Source organism: Mustela erminea, chromosome 10 (assembly GCF_009829155.1).
Source record: "Mustela erminea isolate mMusErm1 chromosome 10, mMusErm1.Pri, whole genome shotgun sequence".
NCBI lineage: Eukaryota > Metazoa > Chordata > Mammalia > Carnivora > Mustelidae > Mustela > Mustela erminea.
Window position 1 is genome coordinate 62231283 of NC_045623.1, and position 17658 is coordinate 62248940.

Here is a 17658-nt window from a genome sequence, read left to right on the forward strand (position 1 = left end):
CCCTAAGAGAAATAAATGAAGTAATGCATGTAAAATGCTTTGCAGTGGCAAATGGCACGTGGTAAGCATCAGTAAGTGTCAACCCTTCATAGCCATGCTGTCCTTTCTGGCAGTCTAAGGGGAGTGGTTGGGAAAGGTTTGCCCTGGACGTAGATCGGTAGACAGAAGCTGTCCAGAAAGTGTTTGTGGAAGAGAGGAGGAAAGAGGGAAATTTTGAACAGGACCTTGAAGAAGGGACTTAGAGAGGTGAGGCAGGGGTGAGAGACACGTACGAAGGGTTGAGGGGACCGAAGCACAGGGGCTGTGTGGGACCAGCGGACTGGGGTTGGGGGAGAGGCAGAAAGTGGGACCAGCCAGGAAGGAGAGGGGAGGGATGTGGTGCAGTCAATGGAGTCAGCAGGCCAGAGTGTGTGTGTGTTGCACTGAGCAAAGCAAGAAACAACCATGCTCTCCTGCCTCCTCCATGGTGAAACCAGCTAGTCATTCCTGGGACAGGGGCCTGGTGAGGTCACCAAGTGGAATATTCTCTGACCCTGCATCTGGTGGCCATGGTCACTATGGAGGACATCGTGGAGCCAAAAGAGGATACAGCCCTTTGCTCCCAGGAGGCAGAGATTCCTTTAGCCCCTCCCGCACACAGGCAGCCTTGCGGTCCCTCCACCCAGCCACTTGGAGGGACAGGTGGAACCAGATGTGACCAAACTCTTTTTAGGATTCTGAATTCCTGTGTAGCATGTGGGGAGACGGACTGAGGAGAGGGAAGACAACCAGAAAGGGTCCAGCATCCAGTCTGCGCCAACTGAGTGCTCCCTGTTCTGGAACTGTTGGGTATTATCATTACTGTCTCTCTGCGGTTCAGCAGGAAAATGAACCAGGTGCTTCCAGGGGCCAGACATCCTAGATGCGCAGTCAGAGCCAGAAGTCTCCTTGTTCCCACAGGAACAGAGGGGCCCAGGCGGGGTCGTGGACTTGCTCAGGGTCCCCAGCTAGTCAGGTGATGCCAGAACCAGACTATACCGAGATTGATGAGCACCACCCCCTGGCTCGCCATTGTACCAAACCACTTCCGAGAGCACAGTATTGTCTCTGAAAGCCCCTGGGAGGCAGCGACAGAACCAAGACCAAACACTGCCACCACCACCTTCAATAATAACAGCTGCATCCTGCTGACAACCAATGACAGGCAGGTGACCCGGCACTGCCTCCTCACTGACCCTCCAGCAACCCTTCAGGCCTCTTTAAAGATAAAGCTGTGTGACTTTGCCAAGGTCACCAGGATGAGCGTGGGGGTCCCGATCCAGTCTTCTCAGGCTGCCATCTGGTCTCTCTGTTAGTCTCTGGAGGAGCAACCTAACCTTTCCATAATCTGGTGACTTCAGATTCTGCCCAGATACCTACCCACTCTGTGCCAATTTTTTTTTTTTTTGGCCAAACTTTGTTGTAAGCACTCTTTGTGTAAGTGATCCCCATTTTCCACATGAGGAAACTGAGACACGGAGAGGTTGCGGAGCTTGCCGGGGTCACTCAGCCAGGTAAGTGGCTAAACTGGGAGTTCTTACCACAATCTCTGAATGAGGCAGACCGGGAGAGGTGCCCCAGACACCATCGCGGAATGTGATCACACAAAAGCACTGGCTCTCTTTGGTCAGCTCTCAAGTCTCCAATGAAGAGGCGTCCTGTGGGTGGAAAAAAACCACCCCAAACAGAAGCCATTCTGGACAAGACAAGCAATGACTCTTGGACTCAACTCCCCCATCTAGAAAACATCCTCTCCCACTCTGATCACTTAGGAAGAAATCAAGGCTACAGAACTAGTGAGGGTCAAGCCCTGCCAAAACACACCTGGTTTCTTGGTGTCTCATCTTGGGTCATTTCCCTTGTATGGAAAGCTCCAGCCAAGGGATTTTACACACACACACACACACACGCGCACACACACACACACACACACACACACACACAGGCACTGCTTAGAAAACTACAGGCCAGATAAATTCCCCTTCTTTTCTCACCATCCTGAAAGGGGAACATGTGACATACCTTGGGGAAGCAGACGTTTGGGTTGCTGGCAACACAGTTTCCCACTTAAGAGACACCCGGACAATGTACACCCTCCACCCACTTGTCCCTCCGAGGAGCCAGGGCAAGGTAAGGAGCATGGGCTCTGGAATCACACTGGTGCAGGTCTCAGCTCTCTGCCTCTTACTGCCTGCTGTGTGACCTTGGGCAAGTTACTGAAACTCTCTGTCCCTCAACTGCCTCCTGATTATTGAGAGAATGAAATGAGATCACACACAAGAGCTCTTGGCCCAGAGGCCGGCTCGGAGCAAGCCTTCTGTCCACACCGGCTGTTGCTTACAGTCCAGCTGTGCATTCACGCTGGCCTTCACTCACCGATTCACCCCCTGCTCCAGACTATGTCAACAAACCTGGTTTGGAGCTTTCCTCAGTGACCTCCCTCCACCCAGTCCTAGCCCTGGGAGGGACCTAAGAGGAGAAGGAGACCATCCTCTTCTGGATTCTTGTATGAGCTCAAATGTGGTAACAAATTACCCAGAGCTCAGTGGCTTCGAAGAACACAGCTTCCGCCTGTTAGAGTTCTGGAGGTCAGAAATCCCCATCAGTCTCACTGGGCTGCAGCCAAATGGTCACAGGGCTGGTGCCCTCTGGAGGCTCAAGGGGCGAGTCCCTTTCTTTGCATTTTCTACTCTCTAGAGGTGCCTACCAGCCCAGCTCAAGGTTCCTTTCTCTGTCATCAGGGCCAACAAGGTACTATGGTCTGATTTCTGCTTCTGTTCTTACATCTTCTCCTATTGACTCTGACCCTTGTGCCACCCCCACTTTATGAGACCCTGGAAACTCTAAGATAATTTCCCCATCTCAAGACCTTTATCTTAATCATATCCGCAAAGTCCCTTTTATCAGGCCCACTAACGTATTCACAAGTTCTAGGGATTTGAATGTAGATGTGTTTGGAGGGGCGGGTCTTCTGCCCACCACACCCAGGCCGAGGATCCTGGCCCTCTGGCTTCCTCAGGGCCTTGGGAAAGAGAGACTTTCTTGGGAAAGAGAGAGGTTGCCGGCCTTCATCCCTGGACACAGCTGAGAAGTCAGTGGACACCATTCCCTTTCCGACGCATAGACACTTTGGCCAATGCCACCATGTGCATTTCTCATTCCGTAGCCCCGAGACCTGGATGTGGCATAGCTCAGGTCAGGCCCCAGGTAAACCAGGGCCTCCCCTCTGCCAAGGTCAGCTCCAGTGTTGCCAGTTAGCTTCCTGATGTGTCCCCCAGGCTTTTCTTTCTCTAGCCCAACCCTGACCCAGCCTCCAGAACCATCTTGTTAAAACAGATCCCATCATCTGCCTCTCCTGCTTGAAATCTTCCCTGGGTTCCCTGCTGCCTCTAGGATGAAATCCAAGCTCCCGGGTCTGGCTCACTGGGGCCCTTTTGACCCAGATTCTGCCCACCCCATTCTCTGCTTCCTCTCCCATGGCTCTCCCCTCCCCCACCTCCACATGCTGAGGCCTTCCAAGGACATCATTATCTTCATCATTTTCATCATCAGTCATTTTGGTAATAAAACCCACAGCTTCCTCTTACTGAATGCAAATAACTGGGCAAGGGAATGTGCTAACATTCAGTTATCTTTGCAAATGCTCTTTTCCCAGCTAGAATTCAGGACTCTCTCCCACCTGTTACCTAATAGACCAGGCTTGGGAGTGGGGGAGGCGAGGCGGGTGGGAAACACAAGCCCACCCACCCCTCCGGGCTGGATTAAACGCCCTCCTCCAGGCCCCCGTGGAATGACCTCTGGCCTCCACAACTGTTCTCCACTTCCTCTCTCGCCCGTTTTTCACCTTGGGTTCCTTGGGGATGGTGATCTCTTACTCAACAGAAGCATCCGAGCACTAAGTGCCAGACATGATACAAATTCAATGCCCAGGGAAATGCTGGAAAAGAGAATGAATCCAAGCCCCCTCTCAAGCTATTCACCTCCTCTTTATCCAAGCCTCTGTTTGGCAACCGCTCTCCACGCAGGTGCTGGTTTCCAAGAACATGAGGCAGGATTCTTTTGGGATTCTGCTTGATCCGGATCCAACACTGTAGTGGGGAAGGAGGTAAGAGAGAGCCTTCTAAGTGCTCTGCATGTCTTTAGCCTCTACGTGTTTAGTCCCTACAGCTGTCCTCCTGAGTAGATTCTGGTATTATACCCCTTTTACAGATACAGAATCCAAGGCACTAAGAGCTTAGGACCTGCCCCAAATCTCTTAGCTCATCATCTGGGTGGCAGAATTTGAGATGTAGCTGGGGTCCATATGCAGGCCGATCACCTCCAGGGAGCCACATACTCCATCCCCCACCCCACTCCCCTGCCTTGTACATTTATTTATTAAGCACTTACTGGGTACGAGGCATGACACCAGTGTTCTGCACACAATACTTACTTAATCTTCCTCATGATACTGGGATGTACTAATATCACCCTTGTTTTAGAGGTTGGTACAGCCCATTTAGGGTAAGATTCCACCCTTACAAGAAGGAGCTTCCTAACCAAAACACAAAGGTTGACTTTACCTTCTTTCTTTTAAGGCTCAACTAAGAAATAATCCACGGGGAATAAACTAGTCCAACCAACATTGGGGGTTTCCATTTGTGATGGGCTTCTGCTCTATGGTGCCTGCTCAGGCCCAAGGACCCTGGACGGTTGCCAAAAGGCAGTCTGGCCATGTCGGGATTAAGGCAGGTGGTTGGGAGGCCAGCCCCTGAGCTGTGTGCTGTGTGGAAGGAGAAAGTTGGGCTTGGGGTCAGTTGTCCCGGGATCAGTATTATTGCCACTTTTCCCAGCCTCTTACTAGTTTTATGACCTTAGGCAAATCACTGAAACTTCTGTGCCTTAATTTCCCCATTGGTAAAATAACTTCTCCTTTGCAGAACTGTTCCGGGAATCAATGAAATGGGTGTGCAGAGCCGCCAGTACCTGCCTGGGATGTAATCACCATGATGTTAATAATAGCAATAAAAACTGAAGCTTGCAGAAGTGCAGGCCCAAGGTCACCCAGCATCCGGTCTACTCACGCTCTTCCTTTCTAGCTTCCCAGGACTCCAGCACTCAGGCAGTTCCTGTGATTTAAAACCACAGAGTCCTCTTTGACCCGTCCTTCTCCCTCATGGCTCACTCCGTCAGGACACATGGAAGTGCTCTGTGATGTGTGTGTCTGTGTCCTTAGTCTCCTGCCCCTATCTCTGGCCCCTCTGCCTCTCCTCTGGGCTAGCTCAATAACCTATTTGAGAAGAGAGCCCAGCACAGTGTCTAGTACTTTCTCTGTCCTCAATAAATGTTGAGTGAATGCTGTCGTGCTCTCTCCAGACACTGTACTTCTCATTGTCCACTTTGCCCCAAATTCTTAACCTGGAGATAACTTTGAACGCCTTGCTATGCACATACAGAGCCTCTCCACACAGCCTTGGTGTCATCTCATGGGCCCCACTGACTAAGGACCTTCAGTGTTTCCTGCTCTGTCCTTCAAAATTCTCATCATTAGTCTCTCTTTTTTCATTCTATCCCCTGGGCTTAGAATGCCTTTCCTATCCCTCCCAGACCCACCTGGTAAATTTATAGTCATCTTTTAAAACACTACTCACTCCACAAATATGTACTGAGTGCCCACGATGTGTCAGGCACCATTCTAGACTCTGAGGCTACATCCAGGAACAAAATAGAAGTCCTTGACCACAGAACACCTCTAGTCTATGGATAGTCTGGCAGTGGAGGCATCTCACCTGGTTAGAGATGGAGTAGGGAGAGGGGGTCCTGCAGCTCCAGGAACCCCCTCCAAGATCCCTCTCCCCATACCCTCCCTATGTTCTCAGATACCACTGAGCTCCCTCCTGGTGCCTGTCTGTACTGGGATATGATTATAACAATCTGGTTACATGTCTATCGGTCAGATGGTCAGGACTATGGTTTCTGCATTATGGTGTCTGAAGTTTGTTCACAGTCTGGAAGGAAGGAAAGGAAAGGTTCCCAAGCAGTGGAACAGCAACTTGCAGACAGGTAGTGGGGCTGAGAGAGGCAGGGAGGCTGCAGACCCCTGCTGTAGACAGACAGGATTTATCCCTTCCATGAGCACACCAAGCTCACACCCAACCCTGGATGCTGCTGCAGCTTTTGAAGTGACCGCCACGCCAATGCTGGAAGTTTTCAACCCTACTAGACAGGATATTGTGCATCTGGAGTGCTTCTGGGGCTCCCAACCCTCTTGGCGGCTTTCAGCCTACCCTTCCTTGATGTCCTTGGCAATCAGTCAGTCTGACAGCAAAGCTGAGATGGCTGAGGAGGAGGACGTGGGAGGACAAGAGGAGAATTAGCCCTTGGCCTTTCACAAGAGTAAGACCTTGTTTCTGCCACAGTCTCTCCACAGTGGTATGATCAACCCCCTTTTCAGCTGAAACAGTAGAGGTCAGAGGTTAAGTAATGTGCCCACAATTGCCAGCTGATGGGAGAGCCCAGGTGCACGCTCAGGTCATCTGGCTGCAGAGACAACTCACTCACCTCATTTCAATCCAAGTTTCAGGGGCTCCACCAGATTTCCCACCCTCAGCACTGCTGACATTTGAGCAACTGTTCTGGGCATTGTAGGGTATTTAACACCATCCCTGATCTCTACCCACCAGATGCCAGAAATCACCTCCTTCCTCCTATACACACACCAGTTGTGACAACCAACAAAGTCTCCAAACATTGTCCAGTGTTGCCTGGCGGCAAAAATCTCCCCACTGATCTGCTCCAACCTGAGCAACGTGGACAAGATTCATGGCCTTGGCCACCACTGCCCTCCCCATATAACACAGTTCAAATGAGTGGTCTCCAAGGGCTCAAAAACTCAATGAGGGGCAAGTAGCAATTTGATTCATATGTGTTTTAATCTTTAATCTATGTATATTTCATTTTATCCAAGATCCAAGAATTTGGTCTTCACCAGTGTTTGCTATTTATATTGCTGGTAGAACACAGCTATGTTTCTAAATAAATATGATGAGTGAGGACATGTCTAATATTACTTACAGAGAGAGGAGCAATCAGAAACGTTTGGAGACCATGCTACTAGATGGTCCCAAGTTTTCTGTCAGGCACCTATCCTAAGTTCTATGAGAAGAAAGAGAGCCTCTTCCAATACTGTGATGTCTAGGACACTATTCCTTTCTGGGCTTCAGTTTCCCCATCAGTTAAATAAAGATAGGAAGGAGCCCACCTCACAGGGCTGTTGCATGGGCCAAAAAAATAATGCATGCACAATCTTAGCACAGTGTAGAATAATATTCAGAAATGTGATTTTCACATACAGATGAGAAAACTAAGGTTACAGAATCTTCCAAAATTCCCCTAGGTCTTAAGCTCCTGTGTAGTGAAGGCCAAATTCAAAACCCCAGGGGTCTCACCCTAGTCCACCTCACTCCCCATCCCCCAATGTGTGACTCCTGTGGAACCTCAGAATATTCCTAGTGCTTTTCTGCCCTTCCACACTTGTGTCCCTAGTACCTGCCACACAGCAGCGTGTGTCCAATTTCTCTTCAATGTTGTGGAATATATAACTGGTTTCCAGTCCCATTTTGGGCTATATCTTTCTGTTCACCTTAGTTTCTACTTTCTTGGGAATGCAAAATACAAAGCTACTGCTACAAAACATAGATGCTCACTACAATTTGTTGAAGGAATAAATAAATGTATGAAAGAACTATGACCAAAGACAGTTTCCGTTTTATGGGTCAGGCCTTTTTTAAGTCAGATTTCCCAAAATTACAAAAGAGCTTAGGAAAAGGCACTCTTGCAGCACCCTAGAATGTTCCTTCCAGGCTTGTATTATGGTTTATAATCGCATGATTGTCAGTCCCCTCCCCCCACCGAAGGGGACAATCTCCATAAAGTCAGGATGGGTCCTTTCTGCTCACTGCCATATTCCTAGTGCCCTGTCCTTGTCTAGCACCCACAACTTATATGCTGAGGAAACATATGAGTCCATAAAGCAAGATATTATCCTAGCCTCTCCTGCCTTTTATAGCTGAGGCCCAGAGGATGAAGGCGACCTGGCAACAGTCTCTCAGCCAGTTGCCATCAGAACCAGGTCTATTGCCACCTCCATTTTCTTTCTCTCTCCTTTCCCTTCACCAGGAATCCTGAGGTTGGTGGCACCACAGGTGCTCAGAACCCCAAGGGTGTCTCTAAGAGAAAGAAAAGTAAACGTCTCAATACTTCCCTGCAGGAGTCAGTGGAAGCTGTATGGCACTGGGAGGAATCTGTCCTTCCAGACTACACCAAGGCGAACCTGGGAACTTGAACAGCCCCCGCCTGCTGCCTACCCTGTCTCACCAGATAATGACTGAACAGTGCTTCATAAAGGAACAGGCACCTCTGTGGGAGAAACCAATGGCTACGGGCCAGCTCCCGGCTCACCAAAACCACACAGCCTCTCTTCGCCTGCCCGCTCCCCCATCGTCCCTTGCTCCACAGCAAGTGGCGGTCGTCAGCCATGCCACTTACTACTTGCGCGACTTAGACCAGCGTTCCTAACATCGCTTTGCCTCCGTACTCTTCAGATAAAATGGGCACAACAACAGTATTTACCTCCTGGGGGTGTAATGAGAGTTTGAAGTGAATACACGTAAACAGCTCAGAGCAGCGCCCAGGACACATGCGTGCCATGCCAGTGTGGGTCTCTATTCCTCTGTGTTAGGTGCTAAGCAGACACTGCCCTGCCTCTTTTGCCTTTCTACTTTGACCTCTCCTTTGTGAGGATGGATGAGGTCTGTGCACATGGCAAACACCTGCTCCTCCCTGGGCAGCAAATCTCATCCCTTCTCATCTCCTCAAAGCCATTGCTCTAGCGATGTGTTCCCTTTTGGTCTGCATCACCACTTTTTGCCTCTAGGCTTAATGATTCTCATGGGCATGAAAACAAACTCCCTCTCTCTTTCTCCACCCCCCCCACACACACTCTTTCTCTTGAGCCCACATCCTCCCCCAGCCTCCACCTTGCATCTTTGCTCCTCTTCATAGCAAAGCTCCTCAAAAGAGCTGAAGACAAGCCCTACCTCCAGATCCTTGCCTCCCTCCTGCTCTGGGAGTCCCTCTGGTCAGGCTTGCACCCCAGCCCTCCTCCAAAGGGGCTCTTGCCAAAGTCAGCAGTGAGCCCTCGCCATTGGTCCGAAGGCTGAGCCCCGTCTGGATCTTCATGAGCCAGGCAAGTGGTGCAACACACACCACTTCCTTCTCTGTGAGGCTCTCTCTCTAAGCTTGCCTTTTAAGACCAACTCGGTGGCTTCTCCCCAGTCTCCTTTGCTGGTTCTTCTCTGCCTTCCTACATCCCCAAACACTACACAGGAGGCCTGGGGCTCAGTGCTTGGCCCTCTTCTCCTCTGTGATCTCCTGCAGCCTCCTGGGCTCAAATGCTGTCTGTACACTGTACACTGGGGGCTCCCCAGGGTCTGTCTCCAGCCCAGCCTCTCCCACTCCACACCTCCACAGGGATGTGGCATCTCGCATCAAACATGAAGTTCCTACTGAAGCAAACGCCCCCAAATTGCTTCTCCTGCCATCTTTTCATCTCCGTTAATGACAGTTCCATCTTTCCATTTGCTTACGTCCCAAATCCCCGCAGTCATTCTGAAATCCTCTCTCCCATTCACACTGCTTTCCTGTCTGTCAGCAGAGATTGCTGGTTCTCCCCCACAGACGGTGGTCAGAGTCTGACCATGTCTTAGCACCCCTGCCAACCCAGTCTGATGCTACCACCTCACCTGGATTGTCACCGAATCATCACTGATGATCCTTCTGCTGCCATCCTCAGCCTCCTTCGATGTTTCCAACACAGTCCCCTGAGAACTCCTGTTAAAACGGAAGTCATGTCATATCACTCACAGAATAAAAGCCAGAGTCAGCGTAATAGCCCCTAAGGTCGTGTAGGACCTATGTCTCTCCCGGGCGCCATGCAGCCCCCCGTTTCCCTGCTGCTCTCCCATTCCATGCCCTCCGCTCTGCTCTTTGCTGCTTCGGAGACCCATCTGGGCCTGGCACGCTCCCCTCTTGGGGGTTGTGCACGGGCTCACCGGCTCCCCCTTCACACCCTTGCTCCAGGCCACCTTCTCAGTGAGGCCTTCCTTGGCTCCCACTTCACTGTGTGAACCCCTTATCCCACCACACTCTCCGCCCTGCTCTGCCCTAGTTTTCTCTCTGGCTCTATGCCCTCCTGATGCATGGGGTGCTCCCCTCATTTGCTTCCTGGGCGGTCCACTGGACTGTGCGCTCCATGCCAGTGGGGGGTTAAGACAGTTTTGTTCACTGCCAGGCACACAGAGTCAGTGGGCAGTCAGTGTTTAATAAGTGAACGGATGTTCTCCTGGCTTTGTTTTCTTCTGCTCATTGTGAGGGAAGGAGCTGCCCCTTCTGCTTGCATACAACGCCCCTGGTGCCCATGGGAGACCCTCGCTATGGCCTCTCATGAGGATTTCTCAGAAGAATGGACAAGGAAATATGAAGAATTCTGACATAGCAGAGGTCACGCTGGGCAGCATCGGTCACGTTCTTCAGAAACCGGCATCCTTCCCAATGTGCTTCTCAGTGACTCCCTTCTAAGTCAGGCCATGTGTGCGGGCTCCGACTTTGGAAGACATGGCGCCCGCTCTTCTCCCACCTGGGGGCTGCCTGCTTACAATCCCAGGCCCTGCTGTCTTTCTGTGTCCACCTAGGTTCCTCACCCACCTCCATGAGGCCGATGCTGACACCCTAGCCCACCAGGCTCTCTCCGCCTCTCAGTAACCTTTCCACCCCCAAGCTTACCCTGCCAGGTGCCCAGTGAGTCAACAGGAAGACTCTCTCACACTCCTCCAGACGGGGTGGAGGCTGTTCCCTGGGTGAGGAGAGTCCTATGTCTCCAGAAGTCTCTCTTGGCTTCTGCCCATGGGTGGAGACCACCCCACCCGGGGCTGCACCATGATGGACATGGCTGGGAGCACCAGGAACTCCTCTTCTGTGGGCTTCTCAAAAGGAGAAGGAGGCGGGAAGCAAGCTCTTCAGCTGAAAGTGATGATGGGGAAGGAGGTGCAGAGTTCACAGGATAGAGGAGAAAGTTTGAAACAGCTGAGAGCACGAGAGTGCCTGGAGAGGAGAACTAGAGCTTGTCAGGCAGTAATGAGAATGTTTGGATGTTTTTCTCAGGCACTGGTTAATGCACAGGTGAGTAGGTGAGAGTCACCTTTGACCAGAGTTGGGTTTTTGCCCAACAGTATAATGAGTCAAGTGGAACAAGAGAAATTGTATGTCAGGGAGTGACTATAATGAAAACGACAATATGAGACGTGACAGTGTGTCATAAAGACACCCAGTGGCCCAAAGGCCTAAGTTTGCTGGGAAAACTCTGACAGCGGATTTGAAATTGGGACTGTCCCAGAACGCCTTTTCCAGAAAGTTCCCTGACCTACCCCTTTCCAGTGTGGGATGGGTCGCTGTCTCCTCTCTGCTCCCACAGCACCCTATGCTCACCTGTACTGCATTTTAGTGCTTGATTTCATTGTATATCTTCCTCCTGGACTGTGAGCACTCAGAGGAAGGAAACCAGTCTCACATTTCTTAGTGAACCCCAATGCCAGGCCCGAGGAGAAGCTCGCTGTGCAATCGCTGACTGACTGAATACAAGTATTCGATAGAACCCAGACCACCTTCTGTATAGTAACGAGTCCCCACGTTCGTATAGTAATTTGCAGTTTATAAAGCAATTTCATATCCAGGATCTTCTTTCAATCTGACAACCATCGTCCAAGAGAGCAACTCATTCATTCATTCATTCATTCATTCAACTAAGTAGGAGAACTCACTCTGCCAGGTACTGTCTTAGACACCGAAGACAGAAGTGGAACAGACAAACACCGCTGCCTTCATGGAGCTTGCACTCCTGCAGAAGGGACTACCTGATTTACAGATGGGCAGAGCGGGGGGGTAGGGGTTAGCTCAAAGACGCTAAGCAACATGGCCAAGGTCACGCAGCCCACAGGCAAAAGAATCTGGATCAGGACATAGGACTGTCTGACTACAAGGAATGCATTTTCCACCATACCACAGTTCCCCCACAGGATCGCAGGATCATGGACTTATCTGTGAGCTGTCTCCCCCCTCCCAACTTAACAAATGAAAGGAGTCTTGGCAGAAATCCACACCCCGGGACTACCTTGGAACTCCTTCCCTTGTCTGCTGCCTGTGTTTAACAAAGACGTGAGAAATACCTGCCAGGTCTCTTCTTGCCAGAGCCAACGACAGAAGCCACACCGCATTGTGAACACAGCGTCTGCTTGTGTGCAAACCCGCAGGCATTTTTAGCAACTTTGGGGAACATAAAGAAAGCTGTTGGTTTTGTTTGCACATATTTTTCGCCTCTGCAAAAGGCTTCTCACCAAGCAGCAGCCTAGGAGCTGCCTTTTCTTTGATCTTAAGACATGCAGTGTCTTTGTAACTCACTAGCTGAGAGACAGTGGAAAATTGTTTCACCGGCTCTTGGTTCCCTCTCTTGGAAAATGGGTCCAGTCATAAAGGCTCCTACCTCCCGAGGTGGTGGTGGGATGGATTGAACGAGGTCCTGTGAAAATGCCAGCCTTTCTGGAAAGCTTTCTGGAAAGCCATGGGGGAAGACTGGGGAGTGAGGGCACTGGAGGCAGCCTGGGGGAGGAGAGGTCTTCTTCAGAAGCTGTAGCACCTGGACAGGAATCCCAGCTCTACCATCTGGAGCTGCAGGACCTTGGACAAGTTACTTAGTAAACACCCCCACCCCCGGCTCTTCCTGCCTCAGTCTTCCTCCTCAGTTTCCCAAAGGATTGCACTGAGTATTAGAAACAATGCATATACAGTGTCCAACAGTGAGCCTGCAGTGAGACTTGTTCAGAAAACGGCATACTGTTTGTTATTATTATTACTACTGGCACCATCACTACTGGCACTCATATCTGGGTGGTCGGGTCAACAACGATTTTAGGAATTTTAGACCACAAACCTTGAGGCAAGAATTATGTTTTCTGTATCTTTGTATACCCAATGCCTAAAACTCAACCCAGCAGTTAACAGCTGCTAATAAAAGTTTGGAGAACTGGAACAGATGAAGGAGGAAACAGCCTAACCCCCTCGGTGTGGTTAGCTGAGGCTTGGGCAAGAACAGGTGTTCACTGCACACTTGCTGTGGGGCAAACCTCAGTCTTCATGTGTTCACTCATCCAAACATACAAGGCAGGTATTATTGTTATCCACATTTAAAAAATTAGGATCCACATTTAAAAAATGATCCTCCACAGTCAAATGACTTGCCCAAGTTCACCCAACCAGCGGATGCCAGAGTGTGGACTGGAACCCAAGAGCATCTCACTCCTGAGCCCACGCTCTTACCCTCTGCCCTGTGCTGCCAGGAAGAGGTCTGCCTGGAGGTTTCCCCTTCAATGACCTCGTTGAGTTCCTGGCGGTCTGGTAGTTTCTGATGTTCCCAGCAGGAAGAGTAAATCTTCTCTCTATAGAAGCCGGGGTAAATGATTTACGTGGCAAGCCTGTGTTGTGGTTTTTGGGCGATTGTTGTGTTTCAGTGTCTCCCCCACCCCCATCGTGGCAGACACTGGCATTGCAAAGGGAGACCATCACCCATCAATGGTCACCCTGTCCTTGGCAGTGCCCACCGACTCTGGAAGCGGATGTTACCCTCTTCTGAGAGGCACAGGGGTTCCTACGCATCCCCACCTCCTGGGAAATATGTGCTGACCCCCAGAGTGGAAGGGGAGAAGAGGTAGGGCCCCCAGTGGGGAATGGGGAGGGTCACATTGCTCCTCTGCCCCCCAACTCATCAGATACTTCTGTTAGGGTAACACAGTGGGTATCCCCAATAGCCTACTGCATAGTCCAGATCTAACACAGTCCAGAGAGTGGAGAAGCTGACCCCGGGTCAGACAAGCATCACCACGGGAGCCAGAATAGCCACCATCCTCATTCCCAGACCTGTGATCTCTCTACAGTGCGATGTTAGGGGCTAGAGAGCGAATCCCAAAAGAGCTGTTTAAAGGACTCTCTGCTGTGTCTCTGAGCAGCACAGCACTGTAGCAGGCCACAGTTCTGTCTCTAAAGTGAGAGTGACCTGAATCTGAATTCCACCCTCGTGGCTAGCTTAGTGACGAGCCATGGACAAGCCACTCTGGGGACTCCCAAGTGGAGGAATCAGTACCCCTCCTTTGCAGGCTGCCTTGAGAAGCCGAAGATACAGTGCATAGGAGGTCCCGTGCCCACTTCTTGGCAAATCTTACCTTTGTTTCTTCCTTGGTTCTCCAAACACTTTCCGGGTGTTAAAATGGTCATGTCACTTACAATATGTCACTCAATGCTCTAAGGTAGGATTAAGATCCCCAGTAAGCAGACAAGCAAACACAGTGTTAGAAAGTTTAGGTGACTTGTCCAGGGGACCATAACTCTCTGACTCCAGAGTCTTTGTTTTCTGTACTAGTTCAGAGATACATTTGGTTTCCTTTGGGTTTTGTTTTAATCCAAGGGTGGTGAAGCTGAACTAACATTGCCTTGTACATTGTGCCATCCAACGTGCATATGTGGGATTCCTATTATCTTCATGAACCTCCACCCTTCTTTGAGAAGAACAAGATTTCTCCAACATGTTTTCTCTTAGCATCTGTCTCAGAATCACCAAGCGGTCTCATCAAAAATGCAGCTCCCAAGGGCCAAGCCCCAGAGCCATGGGACCAGAATCGCTAAGGGTATGGGCCCATTTACCAAGCTCCTGGGCTGATTCTAAACCACACTCAAGGCTGAGAACCACTGCCTTTGGGAGTCAGTCATCCCATAAGCACTGGTTGCATGAAAGAGGGAAGACAGTTTTCCAAAAGCTAAAGTCAAACAGACGGCAAGCTTGAAAAACCACCTTGTCTGCCAGGATCAGGGTCTGACCATCAGAGAGAGGCAGACCCTGGGCTGGGGCAGACCCAGTGACCCCCAGATACCCTGCTTGTCATGTCGATGTGGAATTCAGGCCTGGAGGGGTCAATGCCACTCCAGAGAGTTGGGCCAAGCTGCCAGGGGTATTTCCAGCTGTAGGAAAAACAGCCTGCCAGCAGGGATGAAGGAAGCAGGGACCACACTTGGCCTTCTGGGAAACTGGCCGAAGGACAAGGCAGGAGCCAGGGCTCCGGCACAGATATAAGGCAAGGTCTCCTTCATGAGGCTCCAGTGCAGTCTAAATGTCTAGAGCACAAGGTCAGAGGGGAGCAGGAACAGGGAGAACCTGATGCAAACCTCTGACCGGAAGCCCAAAGCAGACAGCTGGGGCGGCTTCTGGGGAAGGAAGGTGAGAAGCTCCAGCAGAGGCTGTGGATTCGGGTCCAGGAGGGCGATCTGCACCCACCATAAGTCACCCAGGCCAGTCACCCTTCCTGGCATCTGCACTTGCCTCCAGCAATGGGATATGTCTTAAACTCAATCTGTGTAAGTAACAGTTCTTGCCATGACTGCGGTGTGACCTCAGTCCTGCCCCTTCATGACTCTGGGCATCCCATCTTCCTCTGCTCCATGAGGGACCACCCTTGCGGACTCCAAAACCCCTACCAGCTCTTCCATCTACCTACCGGCGGATCTGTGGAAATCAACGACTATATTTAGGAACAAGCCAGACCCCACCTGTTCCTTGTATCCATTATCTTGCTAGTTTGGGTCTGATCGGCATGGGCCCATCTTCCTTCTAAAGTTCTAGCACGAGCAGGAGACCAGGCCCCGGGCCATCTGAAACCAGGGTTTCTCCCACTGACTAGTCTGCCTTGCCCTGGTTTGCCACATGCGCATCAGAGGTACATGGGTGACGGCAGAGAATTTTGCCGGGGGTGTGAGCAGGCTCATCTTTTGTTAATACAAAAACAACAGGGGGAAAAAAAAAAGAGAGCGAGAGAGAGAAGAAGAAGAAGAAGAGGGGGAGGAGCAAGGAAGAGGCACCCATCACACCCCAGTTCTTGGAGGGGTGCCCGAGTCTATGAGGAAAATAGGAGCGCTCTACTCAAGCGACAGACTAGAGGACGTGGGCCACATAGGAGCTCTGGGCTCATTAGGCGATTTATGAGATGATGGGGGGAGACTGGTCTGCCCGCTCAGAGAATGTAAGGAGGAGGCAGCAAGATAACTCTGCCAAATATTTCCAGGCTCGGCGGCCAGGAGAAGGGGGCAGAGCTTTGCCGACGGTAGCAAAATTGACCGAAATCTTAGAAAGGCCTTGAAAGATGATGGAACGGACCTCTTGATGCTCTGGGTGGCAACAGAAAGGTGGGAGGGAGTGGGGGAGAGAAGGAGCCCTTGAAACCACATGGCTCTGCTAAGTGTGAGTCGGGGGTTTGAGGACAAAGTGGGTAGCCTTCTGAGCTTCGGGTTCTCAAAAGTACATACAGTATCATGTAACTTATTATAAAAAATTAAGGATCCCTGTACCAGTGCTCTTACATTCTAAGATACTGATTCAGGCATCTCTAAAATCGGAGTGTGCCCCGTGATCTATCACATTTTAGAGTCCATGAAATTAATAGTAAGTTAAACTCATCCTACAAAGTGAACACTCAAAACTATGGACAGCTGTGGTCTAGTAAGGCCAGAAGATGTATTCCATAGCTCGCCCCACAGGACAGTGAAGGCCGCTAACTACGATGCCAGGACGGACAGGTCTCTGGGGCACAGGGACCACTTTTCCTGTTCATTGTACATGGTCCGTGATCTGTTGGATGAGTGGAGCCTGGGGTTACCGAAGGGCCCTGAAGTTCATTCAAACCCGAGATTCCAGATTCCTCCAACATTAGATCTGCTACCATAACTCTACCATGAAGAGTTCCCTATTCTCTGAATCCAAAATCAGGACATCATCATCACCAAATAAAATCCTGTCAATGTCTGATTGGACTCAAGTCATCTGTGGAAGCCTAGAACCATCCAGAACAACCCCAAATTCTTGGAACCCTATTGCTTCCCACCGCTGGATTCTTCCTTCCTCCTTCCCTCATTCTTTCCTTCTCCTGTGCTGGGGGTATTGGATGCAGCATGGGGAATGGACAGGGTTCCTGCCCACAGATTACCGAGAGCCTGGCAACGAAGACAGTTAAACAGGTAATAACAAGTAGTGACAGAAAATGCAGGGCGTGCTGAGATCAGGAAAACAGGGTGAACTTCTCCTCACACAGGCTCCCTGACAAAACCCGACTCCTTTCTGGAGACTGAGCTCAGCACACGCTCCTCTGTGAAGTTGTCCTGGGCCCTCCACTGGGGCCGACTCTCCCATGGACAGGCTAAGCCTGTGGTGGCACCTTTCATTCTGGTCTCTGGACCTCTGACCCTGCTTCTAGACTGTGAACTCCTGGGGCACGAATGTGTCTTTTCACAGCCCTGTTCCTAGCATGATGGTGTGAGCATAGGAGGGGCCGCAGAAATGTTTGCTGCCTGGAGATCCATTAATAAAGGATTTGTTTTGTGTTGGGTGGGTTTCTCCGTATGAAAAGTCCTACAAAAAGATAGAAGCCAATTGCATTCGCTGCCTTCCTCTGAGCCTCCGTATGTCTCTTTAAATCGAAAGAAACTTACCAGTGCTTTTCTCCATTTGTTCCT

The 17658-nt window shown here is 50.6% G+C and overlaps 1 protein-coding gene across 1 annotated transcript in view; it reads right to left on the reverse strand.

Annotated features, from left to right (window-relative positions):
• LOC116567092 overlaps window positions 1–17658 on the reverse strand; it is a 95053-nt gene that overhangs the window by 39441 nt on the left and 37954 nt on the right. Inside the window, exons 6-7 of the mRNA XM_032301953.1 lie at window positions 9801–9888; window positions 3999–4106 (exon numbers count right to left, since the gene is read on the reverse strand). Of these exons, the coding sequence (XP_032157844.1) occupies window positions 3999–4106; window positions 9801–9888 (196 nt within the window). The remainder of the gene's footprint in view (window positions 1–3998; window positions 4107–9800; window positions 9889–17658) is intronic.